This window comes from Staurois parvus, unplaced genomic scaffold (genome assembly GCF_062004578.1).
Source record: "Staurois parvus isolate SC_StPar_1 unplaced genomic scaffold, SC_StPar_1.0 ptg000524l, whole genome shotgun sequence".
Classification (NCBI taxonomy): domain Eukaryota; kingdom Metazoa; phylum Chordata; class Amphibia; order Anura; family Ranidae; genus Staurois; species Staurois parvus.
The window spans coordinates 328,488-354,493 of record NW_028318320.1 but is presented as its reverse complement, the minus strand read 5'-3'; the positions used below and the strand labels follow the sequence as shown (position 1 = coordinate 354,493).

At 45.8% G+C, this 26,006-nt stretch overlaps 1 protein-coding gene across 1 annotated transcript; it reads right to left on the bottom strand.

Moving 5' to 3' along the window:
* Positions 1–16,705: 16,705 nt before the first annotated feature.
* On the bottom strand, positions 16,706–17,329 carry LOC149451746 (paraneoplastic antigen Ma1 homolog). The gene has a single exon (XM_089690228.1). It carries the CDS (start codon positions 17,327–17,329, stop codon positions 16,706–16,708), a length of 624 nt encoding a protein of 207 aa, XP_089546354.1.
* Positions 17,330–26,006: the final 8,677 nt, after the last annotated feature.

Here is a 26,006-nt window from a genome sequence, read left to right as displayed (position 1 = left end):
GGTGTCAGAGGTGACCTGGGAAGAGGAAGACGACCGAGCCAACCAATCGACGACGGCAGGGTTGTCGGTGGAGACACGACCGCTGGATGACACCGGGAGCACTGGCCTCTGGCTGCGAATAGTGCTGCCTCGACCCCTTCCTCTGCTGCCACGTCTGCTCGCTCCTAAAACATTGCCTCCTCTGCCACTCCTCTGCATGTTGTCTGACATACTCTTTAATTAAACGATTATGTGTCCCTGAGTAACAATTCTGTGTCCCTGAGTAACAATTCTGTGTCTGTGCGAGTAACAATTCTGTGGCCCTAAGTAACAGTTCTGTGGCCCTCAGTAACAATTCTGTGTCCCTGATTAACGTTTCTGTGGCCCCAAGTAACAGTTCTGTGGCCCTCAGTAACAATTCTGTGTCTGTGCGAGTAACAATTCTGTGGCCCTAAGTAAAGTTTCTGTGGCCCTAAGTAACAATTCTCTGGCACTCAGTAACAATTCTGTCTGTCCCTGAGTAACAATTCTCTGGCACTCAGTAACAATTCTGTCTGTCCCTGAGTAAAAATTCTGTGGCCCTAAGTAAAGTTTCTGGGGCCCTGAGTAACAATTATCTGGCACTCAGTAACAATTCTGTCTGTCCCTGAGTAACAATTCTCTGGCACTCAGTAACAATTCTGTCTGTCCCTGAGTAAAAATTCTCTGGCCCTAAGTAAAGTTTCTGTGGCCCTGAGTAACAATTCTCTGGCACTCCGTAACAATTCTGTCTGTCCCTGAGTAACAATTCTCTGGCACTCAGTAACAATTCTGTCTGTCCCTGAGTAAAAATTCTGTGGCCCTAATTAAAGTTTCTGTGGCCCTAAGTAACAATTCTCTGGCACTCAGTAACAATTCTGTCTGTCCCTGAGTAACAATTCTCTGGCACTCGGTAACAATTCTGTCTGTCCCTGAGTAACAATTCTCTGGCACTCAGTAACAATTCTGTCTGTCCCTGAGTAAAAATTCTGTGGCCCTAATTAAAGTTTCTGTGGCCCTAAGTAACAATTCTCTGGCACTCAGTAACAATTCTGTCTGTCCCTGAGTAACAATTCTCTGGCACTCCGTAACAATTCTGTCTGTCCCTGAGTAAAAATTCTGTGGCCCTAAGTAAAGTTTCTGTGGCCCTGAGTAACAATTCTCTGGCACTCCGTAACAATTCTGTCTGTCCCTGAGTATGAATTCCGTGGCCCTAACTAGCGTTTCTTTGTCCCTAAGTAAAGTTTCTGTGGCCCTCAGTAACAGTTCTGTGTCTGTGCGAGTAACAATTCTGTGTCTGTGCGAGTAACAATTCTGTGGCCCTAAGTAAAGTTTCTGTGGCCCTAAGTAACAATTCTCTGGCACTCAGTAACAATTCTGTCTGTCCCTGAGTAACAATTCTCTGGCACTCAGTAACAATTCTGTCTGTCCCTGAGTAACAATTCTCTGGCACTGAGTAACAATTCTGTCTGTCCCTGAGTAAAAATTCTGTGGCCCTAAGTAAAGTTTCTGTGGCCCTAAGTAACAATTCTCTGGCACTCAGTAACAATTCTGTCTGTCCCTGAGTAACAATTCTCTGGCACTCAGTAACAATTCTGTCTGTCCCTGAGTAAAAATTCTGTGGCCCTAATTAAAGTTTCTGTGGCCCTAAGTAACAATTCTCTGGCACTCAGTAACAATTCTGTCTGTCCCTGAGTAACAATTCTCTGACACTCCGTAACAATTCTGTCTGTCCCTGAGTAACAATTCTCTGGCACTCAGTAACAATTCTGTCTGTCCCTGAGTAAAAATTCTGTGGCCCTAAGTAAAGTTTCTGTGGCCCTGAGTAACAATTCTCTGGCACTCCGTAACAATTCTGTCTGTCCCTGAGTATGAATTCCGTGGCCCTAACTAGCGTTTCTTTGTCCCTAAGTAAAGTTTCTGTGGCCCTCAGTAACAGTTCTGTGTCTGTGCGAGTAACAATTCTGTGTCTGTGCGAGTAACAATTCTGTGGCCCTAAGTAAAGTTTCTGTGGCCCTAAGTAACAATTCTCTGGCACTCAGTAACAATTCTGTCTGTCCCTGAGTAACAATTCTCTGGCACTCAGTAACAATTCTGTCTGTCCCTGAGTAAAAATTCTGTGGCCCTAAGTAAAGTTTCTGGGGCCCTGAGTAACAATTCTCTGGCACTCAGTAACAATTCTGTCTGTCCCTGAGTAACAATTCTCTGGCACTGAGTAACAATTCTGTCTGTCCCTGAGTAAAAATTCTGTGGCCCTAAGTAAAGTTTCTGTGGCCCTAAGTAACAATTCTCTGGCACTCAGTAACAATTCTGTCTGTCCCTGAGTAACAATTCTCTGGCACTCAGTAACAATTCTGTCTGTCCCTGAGTAAAAATTCTGTGGCCCTAATTAAAGTTTCTGTGGCCCTAAGTAACAATTCTCTGGCACTCAGTAACAATTCTGTCTGTCCCTGAGTAACAATTCTCTGACACTCCGTAACAATTCTGTCTGTCCCTGAGTAACAATTCTCTGGCACTCAGTAACAATTCTGTCTGTCCCTGAGTAAAAATTCTGTGGCCCTAAGTAAAGTTTCTGTGGCCCTGAGTAACAATTCTCTGGCACTCCGTAACAATTCTGTCTGTCCCTGAGTATGAATTCCGTGGCCCTAACTAGCGTTTCTTTGTCCCTAAGTAAAGTTTCTGTGGCCCTCAGTAACAGTTCTGTGTCTGTGCGAGTAACAATTCTGTGTCTGTGCGAGTAACAATTCTGTGGCCCTAAGTAAAGTTTCTGTGGCCCTAAGTAACAATTCTCTGGCACTCAGTAACAATTCTGTCTGTCCCTGAGTAAAAATTCTGTGGCCCTAAGTAAAGTTTCTGTGGCCCTGAGTAACAATTCTCTGGCACTCCGTAACAATTCTGTCTGTCCCTGAGTAACAATTCTCTGGCACTCAGTAACAATTCTGTCTGTCCCTGAGTATGAATTCTCTGGCACTCGGTAACAATTCTGTCTGTCCCTGAGTAACAATTCTCTGGCACTCAGTAACAATTCTGTCTGTCCCTGAGTAAAAATTCTGTGGCCCTAATTAAAGTTTCTGTGGCCCTAAGTAACAATTCTCTGGCACTCAGTAACAATTCTGTCTGTCCCTGAGTAACAATTCTCTGGCACTCCGTAACAATTCTGTCTGTCCCTGAGTAAAAATTCTGTGGCCCTAAGTAAAGTTTCTGTGGCCCTGAGTAACAATTCTCTGGCACTCCGTAACAATTCTGTCTGTCCCTGAGTATGAATTCCGTGGCCCTAACTAGCGTTTCTTTGTCCCTAAGTAAAGTTTCTGTGGCCCTCAGTAACAGTTCTGTGTCTGTGCGAGTAACAATTCTGTGTCTGTGCGAGTAACAATTCTGTGGCCCTAAGTAAAGTTTCTGTGGCCCTAAGTAACAATTCTCTGGCACTCAGTAACAATTCTGTCTGTCCCTGAGTAACAATTCTCTGGCACTCAGTAACAATTCTGTCTGTCCCTGAGTAAAAATTCTGTGGCCCTAAGTAAAGTTTCTGGGGCCCTGAGTAACAATTCTCTGGCACTCAGTAACAATTCTGTCTGTCCCTGAGTAACAATTCTCTGGCACTGAGTAACAATTCTGTCTGTCCCTGAGTAAAAATTCTGTGGCCCTAAGTAAAGTTTCTGTGGCCCTAAGTAACAATTCTCTGGCACTCAGTAACAATTCTGTCTGTCCCTGAGTAACAATTCTCTGGCACTCAGTAACAATTCTGTCTGTCCCTGAGTAAAAATTCTGTGGCCCTAATTAAAGTTTCTGTGGCCCTAAGTAACAATTCTCTAGCACTCAGTAACAATTCTGTCTGTCCCTGAGTAACAATTCTCTGGCACTCAGTAACAATTCTGTCTGTCCCTGAGTAACAATTCTGTGGCCCTAATAACGTTTCTGTGGCCCTAAGTAACAATTCTCTGGCACTGAGTAACAATTCTGTCTGTCCCTGATTATGAATTCTGTGGCCCTAACTAGCGTTTCTTTGTCCCTAAATAACGATTCTGTGGCCCTCATTAACAAGTCTGTGTCCCTGAGTAATGGTTCTCTGTCCCTAAGTAACTTTTCTCTGTCCCCAATTATCGTTTCTGTGGCCCTATCTCTGTCCCTGTCCCTAGTACAGAGCGGTCTGCCTCTGTTCAATAACTGCAGGCAAATGAAGAATTCCAAAATGGCCGCTATTTATAGCTCGACCATTACACAGTGCTGGCTGGCTGGCTGCTGATAGGCTGATGCGATCACATGTAGTTGAGGAATGCATTATGGGTCAGCGCGCCTTGTCTGCGCGCCTTCCCAGACATCCCCGCTCCGTCGCCGCACATGTCAGCCGCCATTTTCTGAAAAATTTCGATTCGCGCGTCCGAATTAGGCTATTTTTCGGATTCGGCACGAATCGAAATTTTTCCGATATTCGACTCGAATTCCACTTCGGATACTTCGATTCGCTCATCTCTAGTCAGTACCACGGATCAGTATTAAATCAAGCAAATCTTGGATTCCAAATTCTCCAGAGGGAAGCTTTTGTATCTAATTGACTGGAAGGAATTCCTTCTACTGTTGATTCTGCCCCCTGTTTGGTGAAACTTTTTCATCAGGTTTCCCCTTAAACCTGGCCTTAAACTAGTGGGGAGACCTCATAAGAGGGGGGGGGGTACTGTCACAAGTTAGCCTGCAGTTTCTTGCCTATGTATTTTTACCTCTTTGCTGCAGTTCTTTTCCTGCCTTGATTTCCTTTCATTCATATTGGTGTCACCTGCTATTCTGTGGATTTCATTTTCTTCCCTAGTTTGCTTGCCTGTATAAGACATGCTCACATTGCCTGCGCAGTTTCACAGTTCTCTGAGCTTGTTTGCTACCTGTGTTTTCTGTGCCTGACTACCCGGGTACTGATCCTGGCTTCATCCACCGTTTGTGCTTGTTTGCCTCCCATCCTGACCTCGGCTTGTCTACTGGATTTTACTGGATTTCCTGCTGTCTCCAGCTGTTGTACACTGCTCACACATGTGGCCTCTGCATCCTTAGCTGGACGTACCTGGGGACTGCGACCTGGTTCCAGCTTGCTGCAAGTCCATCCCCATCATCAGGATCCCTGGTGAAAAACCAGGCTAAAGCTTAGACTTCGTGCCCTGTGGAACCCCGAGTTAGCGATCTACAAGGGTGTCACAAGTTAGCCTGCAGTTTCGTTTGTGTTCTTACCTTCTTGCTGCAGTCCTGTTCCTGATCCCTTCTCATGTGTTTGTCTGTGCTCATCTATGGGCGTCGTCTGCTGTCCTCTGGGTTTTATTTCCTTCCCTTCCATCACTTCCTGTCCCACCTCCTTGTTTGCTTATCTATATAAGATGTGCTCAGACTAGGCCACTTTGCCTGAGCAACTTCCTAGTTGTTGGAGCTCCCATGTGTTTCTGCTGTCTGAATCCTATATTGACTACTCGTGTACCGACCCCGGCTTCGTTCTCTGACCTTGCTTGTTTTCCACCTGTCCTGACCTCGGCTTGCCTATCGGATTCTGTTTGTCTTCTCCCGTTATACTCTACTCCCACGAGCGATCTCCTTCACCTCAGCTGGGTGTACCTGGGGGCCACGACCTGGTCCCAGCTTGCTGCAAGTCAATCCCCACCATCAGGGGCTCTGGTGAACAAGCAGGCTGGGGCTTAGACTTCGCACCCTGGGGAACCCCAAGTTGAAGATCAATAAGAGCTCACTGCCACAGATGCCTGACAATTTGTTTCATCTCTGTATATCACCTGATGCTGATCGCTTCACTGGATATAGGTAAGGGTTTACACCAAGTGCAGCAGTGAAGTCAAGTCCTTAACCAGTGAGTTTTTTCCATGTCCTGAATTCTCCGACCAGACTTCCCACAAGTGCTATCCATGTCACGAACCTTTCAGATTGTGGATCTGTACACTCCACCTCCCTGTCAATGCCATCTACTCAGCAAAAAGAGAGGGTACCTGTCATTATGCTCAGAAACATTTTGCAGAGGAATATTGTAGTGTGATGCATAACTGTTAGACATGTGTACACCAGAAATTTTCATTTCGGGTGCATTCTTTCATTGAAAATTTTCTTTTTGCCATATTCATTATGTTGAGTCGATTCATTTTCAGAATTCATTATGTATCTTCAGCATTTGTTTCATATATTCATTAGTCCAGGTGGATTCAAAAACATTTGCATTTTTTTTTGCAATATTGCTATTGTAATATTCAGGGGCAGGGGCGGACTGACAACTCATGGGGCCCCCGGGCAATAGGGGATCATGGGGTCCCTGTGTTCTAGCCCACACTCAAACTACACCCAAAAAAGCCTATGAAAGGTACCAGGTTACACTCCCTGGCTGTATGTCCAATTCCCTGACACAGAGAGCACTTCAGGACTTCACGTAGCCGCAAAATGCCCCTTGTTTCCACACCGGTGGCAGACTTTAGGCTGACCGGCATAAAAAATGGTCAGCCTGTCTCTTCCTATAAACGCAGAAGTGGGCACATGCTTGTTCTTATTGTCCTCAGTATGTAATCTAACTGTTGCCACCCACCCACCTGTCCATATCCCCCTATCATCTGTTATCTTTCTCAGGGGGGCCAGGACATCCCATATTTCCCCAACCAAATAGTAATGTCAGCTGCTGGGATAGATTCATTTCTAACCAAGATGGTTATGTTCTTGGTCAATGACTGTCGTGACACTACTTTAGGTACTAGCCCAGGGGTGGGCAAACGTTTTGACTTGAGAGCCGCAATGGGTTCATATATTGGACCCGGGGGCCGGACCAAGAGTAAATGAATGATGTGTATGTGTCATCCATAGTAAGTATAGTAATATTCCCCCATAGTAAGCATAGTAAATCATCCCCCATATAGTAATTCATCCCCCATATAGTAATTCATCCCCCATAGTAATTCATCCCCCATATAGTAATTCATCCCCCATATAGTAATTCATCCCCCCTATAGTAATTCATCCCCCATAGTAATTCATCCCCCATATAGTAATTCATCCCCCATAGTAATTCATCCCCCCTATAGTAATTCATCCCCCCTATAGTAATACATCCCCCCTATAGTAATTCATCCCCCATAGTAATTCATCCCCCCTATAGTAATTCATCCCCCATAGTAATTCATCCCCCATATAGTAATTCATCCCCCCTATAGTAATTCATTCCCCATATTAAGTCCCCAAGTCCCCCCTGTGTCAATTCACTTACCTTTGCTCCGCGCGTTCCTCTCGCCGTGTCCCGCGCCGTTCCGGTGTAGCATGAAAATCTGTCTCCTATGAGGATCTGTCCCCCTCGACGTATCTGCACATGTGCCAGTTTCAGGCATTAGCAGCCGATCGGCGATCTCCGGCACATGCGCAGATACGTCGAGGGGGACAGATCCTCATAGGAGACAGATTTTGCTACACCGGTCTTCAGGGCGGACGGTGAGAGCAGCCTAGCTCCGCGGGCCAGATTAAAAGGTCCGCCGGGCTGTATACGGCCCGCGGGCCGTAGTTTGCCCATTGCTGTACTAGCCTCTCCCACCTTGGGGTCCCTTTGCATTGGTTCTCAAGCTTTATCCAAAATGTTTCTAGACCTTCCGGCCTCTGAAAAGAAATATCATATTCACCAGACCCTAACGGGGCTATAAAGGCAAAAATATCATGAGCCTTAAAGCCCATCTCTATGATGCGATCTACAACTTCCCTTCTGATTGGGGGCGGGGTTTTCCCCTCCCTTCTTAACTGCACAATGTTCCTTCTTTGTGCCACAGCCCCCCCCCCCATGCTTACAACAGGCGGATTCACCGCAGTCTGCCCCCTTCTTAGGGCAGCGGGATAATCCAACATTTTATTTGCCCCGGGGGGAGGGAGAGTGAGGGGGGAGAGAGGAGGCAGATACCCCCCCTCACAGTACTTGACATGGAAGGAACATTACCAGCAGGAGTAATACTCTGCTTGACTGATTCAGTAACCTGAGGAGACACAGTCACCTCCTTAGCCGCACATAGCATGGAAGATACATTACCCATGGGAACAATACTCTGCTTGACAGCACATGACACATTATTCATGGGAGCAATACTCTGCACAGCACATGATACATTCCCCATGTGAGCAATACTCTGCTTGACAGCACATGACACATTATTCATGGGAGCAATACTCTGCACAGCACATGATACATTACCCACGGGAGCAGTACTCTGCACAGCACATGACACCTCCCCCACTGGAGCAATGCTCTGCACAGCACAATTAGCAACCTGCTCCCCAGCAGCATTACTTCCGCTCTGCAGGTCTCCTGCTGTCTCCCCAGCCACTTCATCTGCCCGCCCCTTTAGCAGCAGCTAACTGGAGATTCGTTCCAGCCGCACGTACACAGCTTTCTCCCTCCCCCGCTGCTACACTGGCTTCTGGCGGCCACGCCCCTCGTCACCGGACTCCTCGGACGTGAAGGCAAAGTGCCAGCCATGTACGGAGACTCCAGCCCCGTTATGAACTGCAGCCTTGCCGCACCGTCACTGGGAGTCTCCTGTGCAGGGATAGATCTCGACGTCTCCTTCTTTCCGGCCTCCAAACCTGCTTCCGCCGCCATTGGCGCGCTCCCTCCAGCTAGGGAACGCCCACCCGACATCACTAGTGCTCCGGACTGCACAGATTGGTCCCCGGATGAGACCTCCACCACAGGCTGCCCTCTTGCCACCGCCACCGATCATTCCCTGGCTTGTCTGAAGCGCTCCTCGTTGAAGAATTTCTCCCTCAGGATCCCACTGGCTTGTTTCAGGGATGACTTGAGGTTGTCCTGCCGACGGACAGCCTGCTCCATGGCGTCCAGCTCGGGTCTCATCTGCTGCCTCCTGGTGCTCCACACTTGTTTATACCCGGGTCTTTTTTTCTTCAGCTCCAGCCGCATTTTGTTCAGCCTCTCCTCCTCCTTCTTAATCCTGGCCACATGAGCCATCACTCACCCACGATATGTGGTGTAGCTTTCCCCCTCTTTAGGGGCGCTTCCCAGGTCCTCCATGTCCATATGACTGGTGCTAGGCTCACCCTGGGGGGGGTCCCCACCATCCAGCCTTGGCCCTAGCAATAAAATAAAGGCCCAGGCTTCAAATTTGGCCTAAATTGCCTGCAGAGACACAAACTCTGCTCCCCCAGCCTTCTGTCGTGCAGTCCCTCCCACTTCCTCTTAGCGAGGCTGCTGGGACCAGAAGTTGGATGTTCCCAAAGTGCTGTATCTAAGCACATTAATAGAAAGTTATGTGGAAGAGAAAAGTGTGGAAGAAAAAGGTGCACAAGCAGCAGGGATGACCGCAGCCTGGAGAGGATTGTCAGGAAAAGGCCATTCAAAAGTGTTGTGGACATTCTCAAGGAGTGGACTGAGGCTGGAGTCAGTGCATCAAAAGCCACCACAAATAGACGGATTCTGGACATGGGCTTCAAATGTCATATTCCTCTTGTCAAACCACTCCTGAACAACAAACAACGTCAGAAGCGTCTTACCTGGGCTAAAGAAAAACAGACCTGGTCTGTTGCTCAGTGGTCCAAAGTCCTCATTTCTGATGAGAGCAACTTTTGCATCTCATTTGGAAACCAAGGACCCAGAGTATGGAGGAAGAATGGAGAGGCACACACTGCAAGATGCTTGAAGTCCAGTGTGAAGTTTCCACAGTCTGTGTTGATTTTGGGAGCCGTGTCATCTGTTGGTGTTGGTCCACTGTGCTTCATTAAGTCCAGGGTCAACGCAGCCATCTACCAGGAGATTTTGGAGCACTTCATGCTTCCTTCCGCAGACGAGCTTTATGGGGATGCTGATTTCATTTTCCAGCAGGACTTGGCACCTGCCCACACTGCCAAAAGCACCAAAACCTGGTTCAATGACCGTGGGATTACTGTGCTGGACTGGCCAGCAAACTCGCCTGACCTGAACCCCATAGAGAATCTATGGGGCATTGCCAAGAGAAAGATGAGAGACATGAGACCGAACAATGCAGAAGAGCTGAAGGCCGCTATTGAAGCATCCTGGTCTTCCATAACACCTCAGCAGTGCCACAGGCTGATAGCTTCCATGCCATGCCGCATTGAGGCAGTAATTGCTGTAAAAGGGGCCCAAACCAAGTACTAAGTACATATGCATGCTTCTACTTTTCAGAGGTCCGTTATTGTTCTATGTACAATCCTTGTTTTAGTGATTGCATGTAATAGTCTAATTTTCTGAGATTGTGGATTTGCGGTTTTCATGAGCTGTAAGCCATAATCATCACAATTATGACAAATCACAGCTTGAATTATCTTGCTTTGCATGTAATGAGTCTATCTCATATATTAGTTTCACCTTTTAAGTTGCATTACTGAAATAAATGAACTTTTGCACAATATTCCAATTTTTCGAGTTTCAACTTTATATGCCACAATATTCTTACCAACTAAATATTTTTAAATTGTACTTTATGTATAGTGCACAGCAGCCTTTCTCAAGCAGGGTGCATTCATGCTTTTTCAGGGGTGCCTTGACAAAATGCTCAAAAACTGCCCAACACTTGTATACAAGCCAGAAGGTGGATCAAGCCTGCCTTTTAGTTACACAAGCCATAGGTTTCCATTGCGCACTCTTACAACCTGCCAGCTGCTGGCATCCTCATGTAGCAATACCCCCGAAGGAACTGCCTAAGTTTGTTCACTCCGCCACTCTGCCTCTCAACCCCAAGAACTGTCTCAGCCCCAACTGACACACCTGGCAGTAGTGTAAGTGCAAGGACCAATGAAAAGCACACACTTTATAATAAAACACAGAGATCAGCTTTACTGTAAGACCTCTATGGGAAGTAATAAACATTAACAACAGGTATTCATTAGGGGAATCAAGAGAACAGCAAATACTGTGACCGAAAGCAATATAGCTCACTTTTACACTCAGGCTGCTTTCAGGGGATTCCAACCATGAATAAGCCCAAGAGCAGAGGCAAACACTTAAATGGCAACCTCAAAGTAGGTCTAAACCCCTTTACATAAATTTGGCTCTATGATGTCCAAGCAGGAGGAGAGCAGAAGAATGACTCTCTGTTGTGTCAGACTTCTCCCTTCTAACCCCTGACACCACAAGCCCAGTAGGCAAACACTGTACCAACACTGTACCCAACTGATGCTTAATAGCTACTTTCCAAGGTAAAGCTATTCCCTCACACACCATGCAATACAGAGACCTGAATACGCATGCGTGTGCCCGTATGGCGAAATAAAAATATAGTGTTGCGCTCCCAAACCTCCAATCAATATATTATTATTTAAATCACTAAATCTCTATTATAAAGAACACAATAATTAAGAATGATGTGTGTAATTGATCATAAATTCTAATACTCATATACTTTGAATCAATTCAGATAAACCATGTGCATAAATCAAACAAATATCAAATAATAAAAAATATATATAAAAAAATAAAAAATAATAAATAATAAATATAAAAAAATTAAAAAAAAGTGGAAATAATGTCCCAAAAAGTGACTTTGTGCTGAAAAATCTTCAATCTATAATGATTATAAATCGGTGACTGCTTGTGAATCCTCCCTCAAGTGAAGATGTGCGCTCACCTCATAGGAAGCCTGCAATTAGGCTATATAAGCTTGCGGTTCTCCTCCTTTGGAACCTGCTTGTTTAGAACTCCTGCTTCAAGATATCCGTGGTATACGACATATGCTATGGGGTGAACCTCCTCTCCAGAGGGTGCAATTCCTTTATATATTCATCTCCTTGCAGTTCTCCACATACAAAAAAGATCTCGACATGGTGCTTTATCTTTTGTTTCTTCTTCTCCTCTAACAATGTCGTTCTGTCTATAAGTTCTATTTTGCTTCTTTCATCCAATATAGTTTCTTTCTTATAACCCTTGTCTACAAATCTTTGAACGAGTAATTGACTTTGTTCCCTGTAATCCCCTGGTGCCTGAGCTCCCTGGAGGGGTTTACACAAATGTCTTCTAAATGGCTGCTGCAATGCACTGGCAGAGAGTACCAATCTTTTCACCAATCTTTTCACCCGTATGGCACCAGTAACTTCAGTCTCTTGGTAACAGGATGAATCTTGGGATCTTCAGCTAGCCACTTTCATTGGTGCACTTAAACTCCTATGGTAAAGTATAATTGTAATCCTGTGGCAGTATTTGTATAGCAAAGCAAATACTGTATTTAGCAGGGCCATCTACACAACCCAGTGCCTGGTGAGTATGGGCAAGTGTAATGTCTCTGTATGTATGCAGCGTTCTTGTCATCTGCCAGTGGGCAAAATCCCTTATACCAGATCCTGTGACTAAGACCCAAACGATCGTCTTGGAAATGACAAGCTCCTCTGGTCACCTCACGATGAGCACTTCTGTATTGTAGGTCCACATCTCTCAGTTTGGATGTTCCCCCGACTGATGCAGATAACTCAGCATGCTGTGAACTGGCCCTAAGCACTTCTCTGCTAGGTCCAGACTGTTATCTTGCCACATGCAGACTGCTTCCCCTCAGGAAAACACAAGATGGAGACCTTCACTCTGCTCTCACTGAGCATGACGGCTTTTGTAGTTCTATTTCTTTATCAGCCTATCAGGCTGTTTCTGTTCAAGACTGCATATGGGATGGGGCTGAAATCCCTCACTGCCTTGTCTGTGTCCAGTCCAAGTGTCAGGTTACACTGGAGATGCCAGTCAGCAGATTACAGCAGTCACAGATAGGATTAATTTCCCCTGCTACACACTCCCCCCACCAAAGAACCTTTGGTTCTCCAAAGGCAGTAACAATCCTTGACCTGGTACATGCTTGATATATACACACAGAGAAAACAAATTAGTACACACAGGAAACCAAACAATTTACATTCTCATAAAATCTTGGCAGGGGAACCTCCCACCAGTTAGTAGCCTATAAGCCACCTTAATTGGAATGGCCCAGCCAGATGTGTCAGGGGGTGAGTCAGGATTTTCTTCCACCAAATCTGCAGTGGAAGGATCAGGTGCTTCAAGAGTCCTTTTTGCGGTGAGAACAACCTCTTCAGAGCTCTCACCCAAAGTAGCATATGTTAGTCTCTTTGGGGGGTAAATAGCCCTACACTCTCGCTGTTCTTTATGCTCTGGGGTTTCAAGTACACTGGCCTCTCTGTGTTTTTTTTCTGGCATGAACAACTGCCATCTTTCTTCAGGCTCACCAGAGGGGCCTCTTCGGTAGACCACCCCTTGATGCAACTGCAACCGATCCCACTCTCGGTGTAGTAGACGAGCTTCCTTAAGGGAGTCAGTGAGGAGCAAGTCAGGTCGTTGGCCCTCCAAGGCTTTCAATACTCTACTTCCTGATCCTATAGGCATAGTTTGCTGCTGGACGGCTGATGTCCCACCTGGATCTAATCACCACACGATGAGTCTTTTTAACCGTTTATCTTAGGCGCCTTCCTCTCTTTTTCTTGTTACTGCATTAGAGCCTTGCTTCCACTCTAAGAAGAGCTGCCTCAGTGTTACTGCTCCCATCCATCCATCCCTGATATCCATCTGGCACCTTTATCTTACAGCTACAGAGGTTGGGCTCCAACAAGCGTGCCCTATATAATATACATTTCAATGCCAAGCTACAGAGAGGGTCTTCCAACTGATCCCTTCGCAAGTCTTTCTTGGAGAGTTTTGGCAAGCCTTCATCCCCTACTTGGGTGACGTTGCAGTAACATCTGGGTACACCAGCGGTTGACACTTCAATGTCTTCGGCCCTGGATCCTCCCCCAGCTTGGTGTTCTGCTCCTTGACATAAGGCTCATACTCCTTCGGGAGTCAGCTGAGCCCATTCTTCAGGATAGTTCCTGGAACAATGGGGCCTTCTTGACAATGCATCCGCATCTTTGTTTACAACTGCCAGTCTATATTTCAGACTGAATTCAGATAGGGCAGCCAGCCATCTGTGACCTGTGGCATCTAACTTTGCCATAGTGAGGATATAGGTGAGAGGGTTATTGTCGGTCTTGATCACGAATTCAGCCCTGTACAGGTAATCTCTCAGCTTATCCACTACTGCCCACTTTAGAGCCAGAAATTCGAGCTTTTGTGTGGGATAGTTCTTCTCAGTGGGTGCCAAGCTCCGACTCACATAGGCAACAGGCCGAAGGTGCCCGTCATGCTCTTGATACAGCACCCTGCCTAACCCGTCTCTGCTAGCATCAACATGCAGCTCATAGGGCTTGGTTGGGTCCGCATAGGCTAGAACTGGAGCAGTGGTTAGACTCCATTTCAGCTGTCTGAAAGCCTCTTCACACTGAGCAGTCCACTGTTCTTGAATGGACTCTCTGGGTTTCCTGGAACCTCCAGCTGATTGGACAGGTTTAGTCAGATCTGGGTCATCATCTTCCTCTTCTCTCTTCAGTAGTTCGTTGAGTGGGCGAGCTATTTTAGAGAATCCCTCGACGAATCTTCTATAGTAGGAACAGAATCCCAGAAATTACCTAAGCTTGGTCACATTAGTAGGCCTTGGCCAAGAAGTTACGGCCTCCAGCTTCTGGGGGTCGGTGGCCACTCCATCAATAGTAACAATGTGGCCAAGGTAGTTAACCGAGGGTTGATAAAACTGGCACTTCTCCAGGGATAACTTCAACCCATCGTCATGGAGTCTCTTCAGTACCTTCTCTAGACGCTCTTTGTGCTCCTCCAGAGTCTTGCCGAAGACAATGATATCATCTAGGTACACCAATACCTCAATCTGGATCATGTCACCCACCGTCTTTTCCATTAACCTCTGGAAAGTGGCTGGGGCACCAGACATGCCTTGTGGCATGCGGTCGAATTCAAAGAACCCCACCGGGGTAATGAAAGTGGTCTTCTCCCGGTCTTCAGGGTGCATGGGAATTTGGTAGTATCCGCTCTTCAAATCCAACACGCTAAACCACTTGGCTCCTGACAGACTCTTCTATTCTTGGGGTGGTGTATTGGTCAGGAATGGTCCTCCTGTTTAGCGTCCGATAATCAATACACAGCCTCAATGCCCTATTCTTCTTCCGTACCACCGCTATTGGAGAAGCGTATGGACTCCGGGACTCTTGGATGATACCTGCCCTTTTCAACTCTGCCAGTTGCTCATGCAGGTCTTCCAGGTCCCCTAAAGGAATCTGTCGAACTCTCTCCCTAAATGGCTTATACTCCTTAAGACAGATTTGGTGTTTGGCACTTTTTGCACATCCCACATCGAATTCACTCTTGGAGAATGCGACCTTCCATCCCTGAAGCTGAGCCTTGGACCTTTCATTCAGGTGGAAGGGGAGTATTTTCCAGATAAAATTCCTTGACAGGGATCCCATCTTTCTCTTCCCCCACCAAATCAGATAGTGAGACTGGGGTGGCTGGGTTAACTTGTCCCAACAACATCCTTGCTGGCATTTTCACAGACAAGGCTGTTATGTTGCAGACACTAACTGAGATTTTTCCATGACTTCTTTGTAACGCTTTAGTTGAAACAACTTCAGGAATTATCTCTACTCCCAAACCTTTCCTCTAGCCATCTGCTTCGATGACGATGAAAGGGCCTCGTTGCTTCCAGTTCAACTTAACGGACACTTGTAAACAAGCCACTTCACTAGGCTGTAACACCTTCTCCCTTCTGTCCAAATGCCAGATCTTCCCCACTCCTTCAGCTGGAGCCTTCTGTTCTTGTACCAGGCACTGATAGGCCTGTCTCAACATGGGGTGCACACCTGTAGTTGAAGTGCCTGACTCCAGAACAACAGGTGTCAACAGTCTTCTGACCAGATCAGTATTGGTTCCTATGGTGAGGGAACTTGTACTGATCCCTACTGGGCGAGGACAGACCACTGCTAACGTGTCAAAAGTCTCAGTTTTCCCAGCCACCAACGGATCAAAAGTCAGTCTGACTGGTAAATAACCGTCATAGGGGAAGTTCTGAGTTCCAATGCCCCATATCTCCAGCTCTTCCAGCTTCTGCAAGGGCAAGTGCTTGAGGTGCCTGTCATAGAAGTCTTGGTAGAAAAGGGTCACTTGAGCTCCAGTATCCAAAAGGGCCTTAGTGTAGATTCGCTCTACTTGGATGGAAACGACAGGAGCAGGTCCCACCAGCCTGTCTGGAAGCTTGGGGGTGGTGAGGATCCAAGTCTGTTTGGTGGCCTGAATCCACACTACTTTCTTGTGGAAATTCTGATCTGGTTTGAGTCTCCTTTGAGTGCTGGGCATCTGGTGTGCATTGAAACTCCGCTGCTGTCTCCTCGCGTCATTTTTTATGAAGCTCACTACTTCAAATGGGCAATTAGCGATTAAATGTCCTACCTCTCCACAGCGATAACACTTCTTATAATTAGGGGAGACAACACCCCTTCCTCCCTTGATCAGGATGGACACCGTTTGCTTCACTTCCTCAAGTGATTGTTGCAAAGCGGCATGGGCTTCCATCACTTGTCCAAAAGTTTTCTGAACTCCACAGAATGTTTGCTGTAGAGTAGTTTGTGCCTGTGCCAACTGAAATATAGCTTGTGTCAAAGTGTCAATAGAGGTGCCGAGCCCTCCATTTGAGCTGGTCTCTGATGCAGACCCAGACTGTATGATGTAAGGCATATCGCCATGTTTAAGGCCCTTGGCGGACTCAGGTCTTTGTGCCATGGCTGCAATGAGAGCTTCCTCCTCTCTAATAGCCTTCATGAATTTGGAGTAAGTGAGGAGGTCATTTGGACTCCTGACTCGAAGCTATAGCACAATGGGATCCAGTGGCTGGGCTCCCCTTTGCACCTGTAGCATTAAGGCTTTATTGGCTTCAGCTTTCTTCCCACCATTCATTAAGACTTGTTGAAGGGTTTGATCCAGCCATGTGACATAGTTTATTAACTTAATTTGATAAGTGTGATGAAAGAGATAGATTAATTCCGTGCAATCTTCAACTCTCCCATAAATCTCACAGAGTGCTTCTAGACACTCAGAAACGGAGCAGGTGGGTTTATCCTGTTTCAGGTTTCGAACTACATCAGAAGCTGGTGCCCGCTGGCTCTCTACCACCCTCTGTCTCTTTACCGTGTCAGTCACATCCCACTCTTCCACTGCTTGGATGGCTTGATCCATCCAAGTATCAAAGTCATCTTCTCCTGAGGGTGTGGGAACTTTCCCAGAGAAGAACTGCAGTTTGCGATACCCGTAATTGGTGGACCCTACTAAGTTCTTGAGAAGCCCTGTAACTAATTTGCCAAACTCAGCCACTAGCAGAGAAAAGGATTCTTCTGAGGATGTCACTGGTTTGAGGTGCTGACTTCTGGGCCTGAGTTCCCTGGAACCTTCCCACCATTCATTAAGACTTGTTGAAGGGTTTGATCCAGCCATGTGACATAGTTTATTAACTTCATTTGATAAGTGTGATGAAAGAGATTAATTCCGTGCAATCTTCAACTCTCCCATAAATCTCACAGAGTGCTTCTAGACACTCAGAAACGGAGCAGGTGGGTTTCTCCTGTTTCAGGTTTCGAACTACATAAGAAGCTGGTGCCCGCTGGCTCTCTACCACCCTCTGTCTCTTTACCGTGTCAGTCACATCCCACTCTTCCACTGCTTGGACATCTGTATCAGATGTCTTGCAAATCGCACCTGAAATCGGCAGGTCCCCCGACTTCACTGTAAGTCGCACAATTTCAAAGTCGGGCTTGATGTGATAAGAGGCTAAGAATAGTTTTTTACATTTTAGAATGGGGTGCCTTATGATTGCGCAGAATGTTAAAGGGTGCCTTGACTGAAAAAAGGTTGAGAAACACTGGTGTACAGGACTCCAGGATGGGTCCTGAATGCAGTGCCACCTTAATAGCATCATGGGCCCCTAGGCAATGCACTGGGGCCCCTGCCAGGGAGGTGGTGACAAACCAGTCAGTGTGGCTATATTATGCTACGTAAGGGGCGTGGCTTTTTAGTCTGATTTTTTTTTATTACAATTCATTAATATTTTTTACAACACATTCCCCATTTCCTTTCTGCAGCCTCAGCTGCACTGAAGATGAATGAACAGGAGATAGAGGCTTCTGTTCATTTATAAACGGAAGCATAGTAAACACAGTTTACTATGCTTCATTTATGAATGACCGCAGTGAGTGATCATGACCGCCGATCACTCATTGTGTTCATTTAGAAAAGGAAGGGGCTGGTAAGTGTCACATTTATCAGCCCCTTCCCCCACTCTCCATCCTGAAGATCCCCATGTGTGCCTGCAGCTGCTGGCAGCAGAGTTTAACCACTTCCCTATTGGGAACTTTTACCCTCTTCCTGCCCAAGCCAATTTTCAGCTTTCAGCGCTGTCACACTTTGAATGACAATTGCGCAGTCATGCAACACTGCACCCAAAAAATGTGTTATCTTTTTTTTTTTTAGCCATATAGTGCTTTTTTTTTGGTGTCATTTAACCACTACTAGGTCTTTCTATTTTTTTTCTAAACAAACTACAATAGACTGAAAAGTTTGACTAAAAACAAAGTTTTTTCTTGTTTCTGTTATACAATGTTGTAAATAAATAATTTCACCTTCACTGATGTGCCCTAATGAGGCTGCAGTGCAGGGCACTGATAGGCTGCACTGATGAGGAGGCACTGATAGGTGGCACTGATGGGCATTGACAGGCATAACTGGTGGGCATTGGCAGGCATCACTGATGGGCACTGAAAGGCAGCACTCATATATGGCACTGATAGGCAGCACTGATTGGAACTGTTAGGCGGCATTGATGGGCACTGATTGGCATCACTGACTGGCACTGATAGGTGGCACTGACTGGCACGGATAGGTAGCACTGATTGGCGGCACTGATAGGCATCACTGACTGGCACTGAAAGGCAGCTATGATGGGCACTGATATGTGGTATTGATGTGCACTGGTAGGCACTGATATGTGGATTTGATGTGCACTGATGGGAACTGGTATGTGGCATTGATGGACACTGACAGGTGCCGCTGATGGGCACTGAGAGGTGGCACTGATGGGGCTACACTGATCATCAGGACACTGATCATCAGTGCCCTGATGATCATTGTAGATATCCCCTCTGAGGAATACTGCTGATCACAGCTGATCACATGACAGAGCTTGTGTCATTTGCTGTGATCAGTGATCCACTGTGTCCCAGGGACACAGCGCACCACCAATCACTGCGTTCCACGCCCATTCTATGCATGAAGGTGAAAAACCTTCTGTGTGCAGCAGCTCCACCCTCAGCCCCCTCAATACTTATCTGAATTCCAGCAATGTACACAACAGCCTCGGCTGTCCTGGGTCTCTGCCTCCTCATTGACTGAGACAGCAAGCATGAGCCATTGGCTCCTGCTGCTGTCAATCACATCCAGTCAGCCAATGAGGAGAGAGGAAGCGGGGCCAAGCGTGGACACATGCAGTAGCGGGTGCCCCATAGCAAGCTGCTTGCTGTGGGGGCACCCAACAGACAGGAGGAGCCAGGAGAGCCTGCAGGGGACCCGAGAAGAGGAGGATCCAGACTGCTCTGTGCAAAACCACTTTACACAGCAGGTAAGTATAGACATGTTTATTATTTTACCAAAAAAACCCCTTTAGAATCACTTTAAGTATTCTTTTTTAATTAGAAATATTTTTATTGATTTTCAATATATCACATTACACCATTAAAATTCCAAAATAAATCGACATTACACAATTACCTTATACCTCTTTATTCTAAAGAAAAACCCCACCCCCATTTCCCCCTTGTGCTCCCTAATTTTATTCCCCTCTTATCTCCTCGCTCCTCCTCTTTTCTCATCCCTCTCCAGGCTCCCTTCTCTTTCTTATCCCCTCTCTATTTTTCTTTATATTGCTCCTTGAACTTTTCCAATTTCCCCCACTTTTCTCTGAATCTCTCCATTCTATCTTCTTCCTGATGGTTATGTACATAGTCAACCCTTGTGATGGGGGTCACTTTGGGTGGGGGGCCCATGGAACCCAGCTCACTTTGGAGAGGTGGGCAGACCCCTGTATCAGCTCCCCATATTCCTCTTATGTGTAAGTCACCCTGTGCCTGTTAGGGGTACAGGGTGATCTGTCCTAATATTGTGTAGACATGTCTAAGAGATAGGTGGGGTGGGGGTTGTGAATTGTTTGGTGTTGTGTGGCTGCATCCCATTGTTCTATTGTTTGTCTTGCTTGGGAGCAAACTATTATGGGATGTATGTCGCACCCTATTGTCCTCAATTGGAGCGGTCATATCGGTGCTGTTCCGACTTGGTCAGAGCCGAACCGATTTCAAATGTAGTACAAGCACTACTTTTGGTGTGATTTGCATAGACATCTGTATCAGATGTCTTGCAAATCGCACCTGAAATCGGCAGGTCCCCAGACTTTGAAATCGTGCGACTTCACTGTAAGTCGCACGATTTCCAAGTCGGGCTTGATGTGAACGGAGGCTAATGCCGGCCATAGACGGGTCGAAAATCGGCTGATTTTTCGGCCGAAAAAAATATCGGCCAATTTTCGCACTGTTAATGGGTTAATTGGTCAGCCGTTTTTCGGTTTTTTTGCACAGTTTTTTTATCGGTCATGTCGGAAAATTTGCGGCCAATTTGGACGATCGGCCGATCGTTTTACCGATAAAAAATCTGCGCATGAGCCGTGACCTGCAAGGTTGCCAGCATTCTTTTTACTGTAAATGCACACACACACACATATATGTGTATATATATATATATTGTTTCTGAAAGTACAAAATTAAATTGTATTCCTAGAAAAGGTAATGAGCTTCTAAAAAGGTTCTTTAAAATTTTCTATTTTCCAAGCAAAGATAGGTTTATAGGAGTAGAAAAAAAAACAGTTGTTTCAGCAGATGTCCTAAGAGGAAGAGGAAGAATTAGAGGAGGAAGAAGAAGAAGAAAGAAGTTGCTGCCTCACAAGCAGTTAATTCAGTGCACCATTCCCAGTCCTGGCCTTTGCCTGCCCTGTGACTGCTCTGTACTGCGCTATGCAATGTACAGGTGTCACTGAACGGCGGCTCCGTTCTTTATTCTAAAGACCTAGTTTTAGAGCGTTGTCAGGCTAATTCGTTTACTCCAATCTCTCTGATATTGCAGACTGTCACATCTAGAAGAAGAAATTTTATTCTGCTAAAGTGAATCGATCATAGGAATGGGAGACACCTGAATCCTTCCTACAAACTGGAAGTCCAGTCCGCTATTATATTTTATATGAAAAAGTCTTGCAGTTGCAACAAATGTATCCATTTTTATCCAAATAAAAACATAATGTATTTGTATTGCTGTCACATTGTATGGTGTGCTCCCCTGTCTCTGTCAAACTGTTTTCTTGTCCCATTCTTTCGTGAGCATTGGTGGCAGCATCCATGGCGGCAACAACCAATTTTTCGTTTATCGGCCGACAATTCGGCCGATAAACAACCCATCTATGGCCTGCTTAAGAATAGTTTTTTACACCCAGCTCACTTTGGAGAGGTCTCAGCTCCCCATATCCCTCTTATGTGTAAGTCACCCTGTGCTTGCTAGGGGTACAGGGTGATCTGTCCTAATATTGTGTAGACATGTCTAGGAGATAGGTGGGGTGGGGGTTGTGAATTGCTTGGTGTTGTGCGGCGTCATCCCATTGTTCTATTGTTTGCCTTGCTTGGGAGCAAACTATTATGGGATGTATGTGTTTATGTGTATTAGCTCAGTGGGGGGTGTCTCCAGCAGCCCTCTCTCCCAATGGGACTGTCTGCTCGAGTGAAGTTTGAATACCTGTGTGTCTCTTGTTACTAATGTAGATTGCCCTGCCCTGTGTCATTATGCAGGGAGGGGGGACTGTCCCCTGAGTATATATCTTGTATCTGTGTTCAAATAAATTAGTCTACCTCCTGGTTTACTTCAAGACTGGTGTCGTCTAGTCTTGTATGGTCGGCTGTGGTGTCTGTTGTTGGTGTTCGGATGGGGAAGCGGTATTCTAACGGAAGTACTCAAGCGCAGACTGAGTCGGTTCTGTTACAAACCTACTTATCCAGTCTTTTCTTTTTGGTATTTCCTGCTCTTTAGTTTTTAACCCCTTTGCTGCATTTATCAGATGAAATACCAACACATTCTTGTATTTTTCTACTGAAGTCTCAGTTTTATGGAATAAGCATGTGCCTGGATCTTTCAGGACCTCAACCCCCGTTATCTCCTGCATTCAATAATCTATTTCTTCCCAATACTCCTGAATTTTAGTGCACTCCCACTGTCAGGAATGGACTTGCCAGTAATGGTGGGACTCACCTGCCTTGTGGGCTGCAGTACCAGGGCTGGCCAGTGGGTGCTCTCAGCAATCAGAGACTCAACCCTGTAGTCAGCCAAACACCTGAAGCTGATTATGCAGGTGTATTTAAGGGATGGCCAGACCTGCAGTCTGTGCCTTGGTGTGTGTTTTTCTATGGGCCCCTGTATCTTGTTACCTGCATCCCTGTTCCTGTCTGACTGATTCGTTGCTGACCCTGCCTGATCCGGACCTCTGCTGACTTCTCCTGTTTGATCCCTGGCTTGTGACCCCGGCCATTCTCTGCCCGACCCCCTGTACCTACCTGCCCGTTAGTTGCTGTACCTGGCTCGTGACCTGACTACTCTCTGCCTGCTCCTCCTGTTCCTACCTGCCCGATTGTTATTGACCCGGCCTGCCTGACGACGCTTGCATTGTATGTATTGTTATCTGTGGGTGGTTTGGTTTGGTTCGTTTGCACTGTGTTATGTTTTAGTATTGCACTGCGTTTATGTATTGTTAGTGTTAATAAATTATATTGTTTATAACATATCTGAAGCCTGTGTTTCCCTGTGTCAGTTCACATACTTCTGGTCACACCCTGGAGCCCTGACACCCACCATAAATGTGCCATTGTGCCTTTTGTCCCACATCCTCTCCACCATAAAGGTGATTTATCTATTTGTTGTTTATGTTCCACACTTGGTGTAATGTACCACCTCGCCAAACACTTGTAATTCATTTCCACCACCCTCATATCTACCGCTCCATGTACTAATCTAAATATTTTCTTTTTCTGTTGCTCGTCGAATGTTATTCCAAGTTCCCTTTCCCATTTCTCCATGTACAAAGATGGGGCAACCCCCATCATTTCAGTAAGAATTACCATGTTTCCATGTTTCATTTTTATTAAAAAGTTGTTCTAGTAAATTAAAATAAGTCATTGGTCTTAAGGGCTTAGGGAGCGAGCTAACAAAATGTTTTAACTGGAGATATCTCCATTCGTTTAACGAAGAAAAAAACTCCTCCTTTTTTTTTTTAACTCCTGAAAGGAGCAAATTTTCCTCCCATCCATTATATCTTTTAACTGTGCATTCCCTTTTTGTATCCATTTACCTAAGATAGGTTCACTCCCTGGAGGGAAGAAATCTGTGTCTACCAACGACATAAACATACAATTAACCAATTGCCCTCTAGAGCAGTGGTGGCGAACCCGTGGCACGCGTGCCACAGCCGGCACGCCGAGCCTTATCTGTGGGCACGCCAGGAGAATCCAGCGGCGCGCTGTCTTCCCGGCTGTAGTGTGCGTGACAGCCGGGTCCCAAGTGCGCATGCACAAGAAGCAGTGCTCCTTGTGAATGGTAAGGCGGTACCTGGGACACATGACAGATCCCAGAAGCCGCCGGACCAATCACAAAGCGCAGCGCTTCTCGCGCATGCGCACTGGGCATCCGGCTGTCCGACGAGCGCCCACACTACAGAAGCCGGGAAGACAGCGCGCGGCTGGATCGAGGAACAGGTAAGATAAAAAAAAAAACTCTGCGGAAGTAAGAGCGGGTACCTGTCAAATTCAGGTACCCGCTCCCCCTCCCTCCCCAAAGGTCAGCAGTCATCCCTGTGCTGTGTCCCCAGTCTCTGGTCATCCCTGTGCTGTGTCCCCAGTCTCTGGTCATCCCTGTGCTGTGTCCCCAGTCTCTGGTCATCTCCTGTACTGTGTCCCCAGTCTCTGGTCATCCCTGTGCTGTGTCCCCAGTCTCTGGTCATCCCTGTGCTGTGTCCCCAGTCTCTGGTCATCCCTGTGCTGTGTCCCCAGTCTCTGGTCATCCCTGTGCTGTGTCCCCAGTCTCTGGTCATCCCTGTGCTGTGTCCCCAGTCTCTGGTCATCCCCGTGCTGTGTCCCCAGTCTCTGGTCATCCCCGTGCTGTGTCCCCAGTCTCTGGTCATCCCCGTGCTGTGTCCCCAGTCTCTGGTCATCCCCGTGCTGTGTCCCCAGTCTCTGGTCATCCCTGTACTGTGTCCGCAGTCTCTGGTCATCCCTGTACTGTGTTCGCAGTCTCTGGTCATCCCTGTACTGTCCGCAGTTCTGGTCATCCCTGTACTGTGTCCGCAGTCTCTGGTCATCCCTGTACTGTGTCCGCAGTCTCTGGTCATCCCTGTACTGTTAATTAGTTTGCACTACTGTACGAGTTGTTTTTTCTAAACCAAAAGCTCGATATTCAGGTTTCATTGCAGTGTTGGCACTTTGAAAGAAATAAGTTGGTTTTGGGTTGCAGTTTGGGCACTCGGGCTCAAAAAGGTTCGCCATCACTGCTCTAGAGGATTTACCCCCCTTAATGACCAGGCCTCTTTTTGCTACTCCGCGCTGCACTAATTCAACTGATAATTGCACGGTCATGCAATGCTGTACCCAAACAAAATTGAATTCCTTTTTTTCACACTTACACAAATAGAGCTTTCTTTCGGTGGTATTTGATCACCTGTGCGCTTTCTATTTTTCACGCTATAAATAAAAAAAGACCACAAATTTTGAAGAAAAACTATATTTTTTACTTTCGGCTATACAAAATGTATAGTAAACTCAAAGTTAGTTATAAATTTAGGCTAAAATGTATTCTGCTACATGTTTTTGGTAAAAAAAAATACCAATAAGTGTATATTGATTGCTTTGTGTGAAAGTTATAGCGTCTACAAACTATGGTATAGATACTGCAATGTATGCCATTTTTTTGCTATACAATGCTGCACTAGTTTAACTGACAATTTCGCGGTCATGCAATACGGTACATAAATGAAATTTATGTCCTTTTTCTCACACAAATAGAGCTTGCTTTCGGTGGTATTTGATCACCTGTGTGCTTTTTATTTTTGGCACTATAAACAAAAAAATTGAGAAAAAAACATTTAAAAAAAAAAACCACAAAAAAAACATTTTCTCATTTCAGTCATAAAAAAAACCCCAAAAAAATAAAATTTCATCATAAACATAAGCCAAAATGTGTTCTGCTAAATGTTTTTGGTTAAAAAAAAATCCCAATAAGTGTATATTTATTGCTTTGTGTGAACGTTATAGCGTCTACAAACTATGGTATAGATAATGGAATTTACACAGCTTTTACTTTCTGACTGCCCATCACATTTCTTGAGGTGTTAAAATACCAGGATAGTACAAACACCCCCAAATGACCCCTTTTTGGAAAGTAGACACCCTTAGCTATCTGCTGAGAGGCATATTGAGTCCATGGAAGATTTATTTTTTCCCACAAGTTTCTGGAAAATGACAAAAATGTTTTTTGTTTTTTTTTTTACACAAAGTTGTCATTTAAATGATATATTTCTCGCAAAAGTCATGGGTATATGTGGAATTACACCACAAAATACATTCTGCTACTTCTAACGAGTATGGAGATATCACATGTGTGAGACTTTTTGGGAGCCTAGCCACATACAGGAGCCTGAAACCAATGACCACTTTGAAAGCCTGAAGGTGCTTAACTTCATTTCACTTCCTCACTACCTATCACAGTTTCGAAGGCCCTGAAATGCCAGGCTAAAAATCAACCCCCCCCCCCCAAATTACCATTTTTTGGAAAATAAACACCTCAAGGAATTTAAAAAGAAGCATGCTGAGTATTTTGCAGATCTCATTTTTTCTCACTAGGTTTTGAAATATAAAAAAAGAAAAGAAAAAATTATGTTTTTGTTTTTTTTCATTTTACAAAAACTTGTGGCAACAAACGAGAGCTAAAAAATACCATGCTTCTTATCAAACTCCTTGGGGTGTCTACTTTCCATTTGGAGGGGTTT

Coding starts and splice junctions, on each gene's coding strand:
- LOC149451746 (XM_089690228.1), bottom strand. CDS start 17,329: ATGGCTGGATCAAACCCTTCAACAAGTCTTAATGAATGGTGGGAAGGT.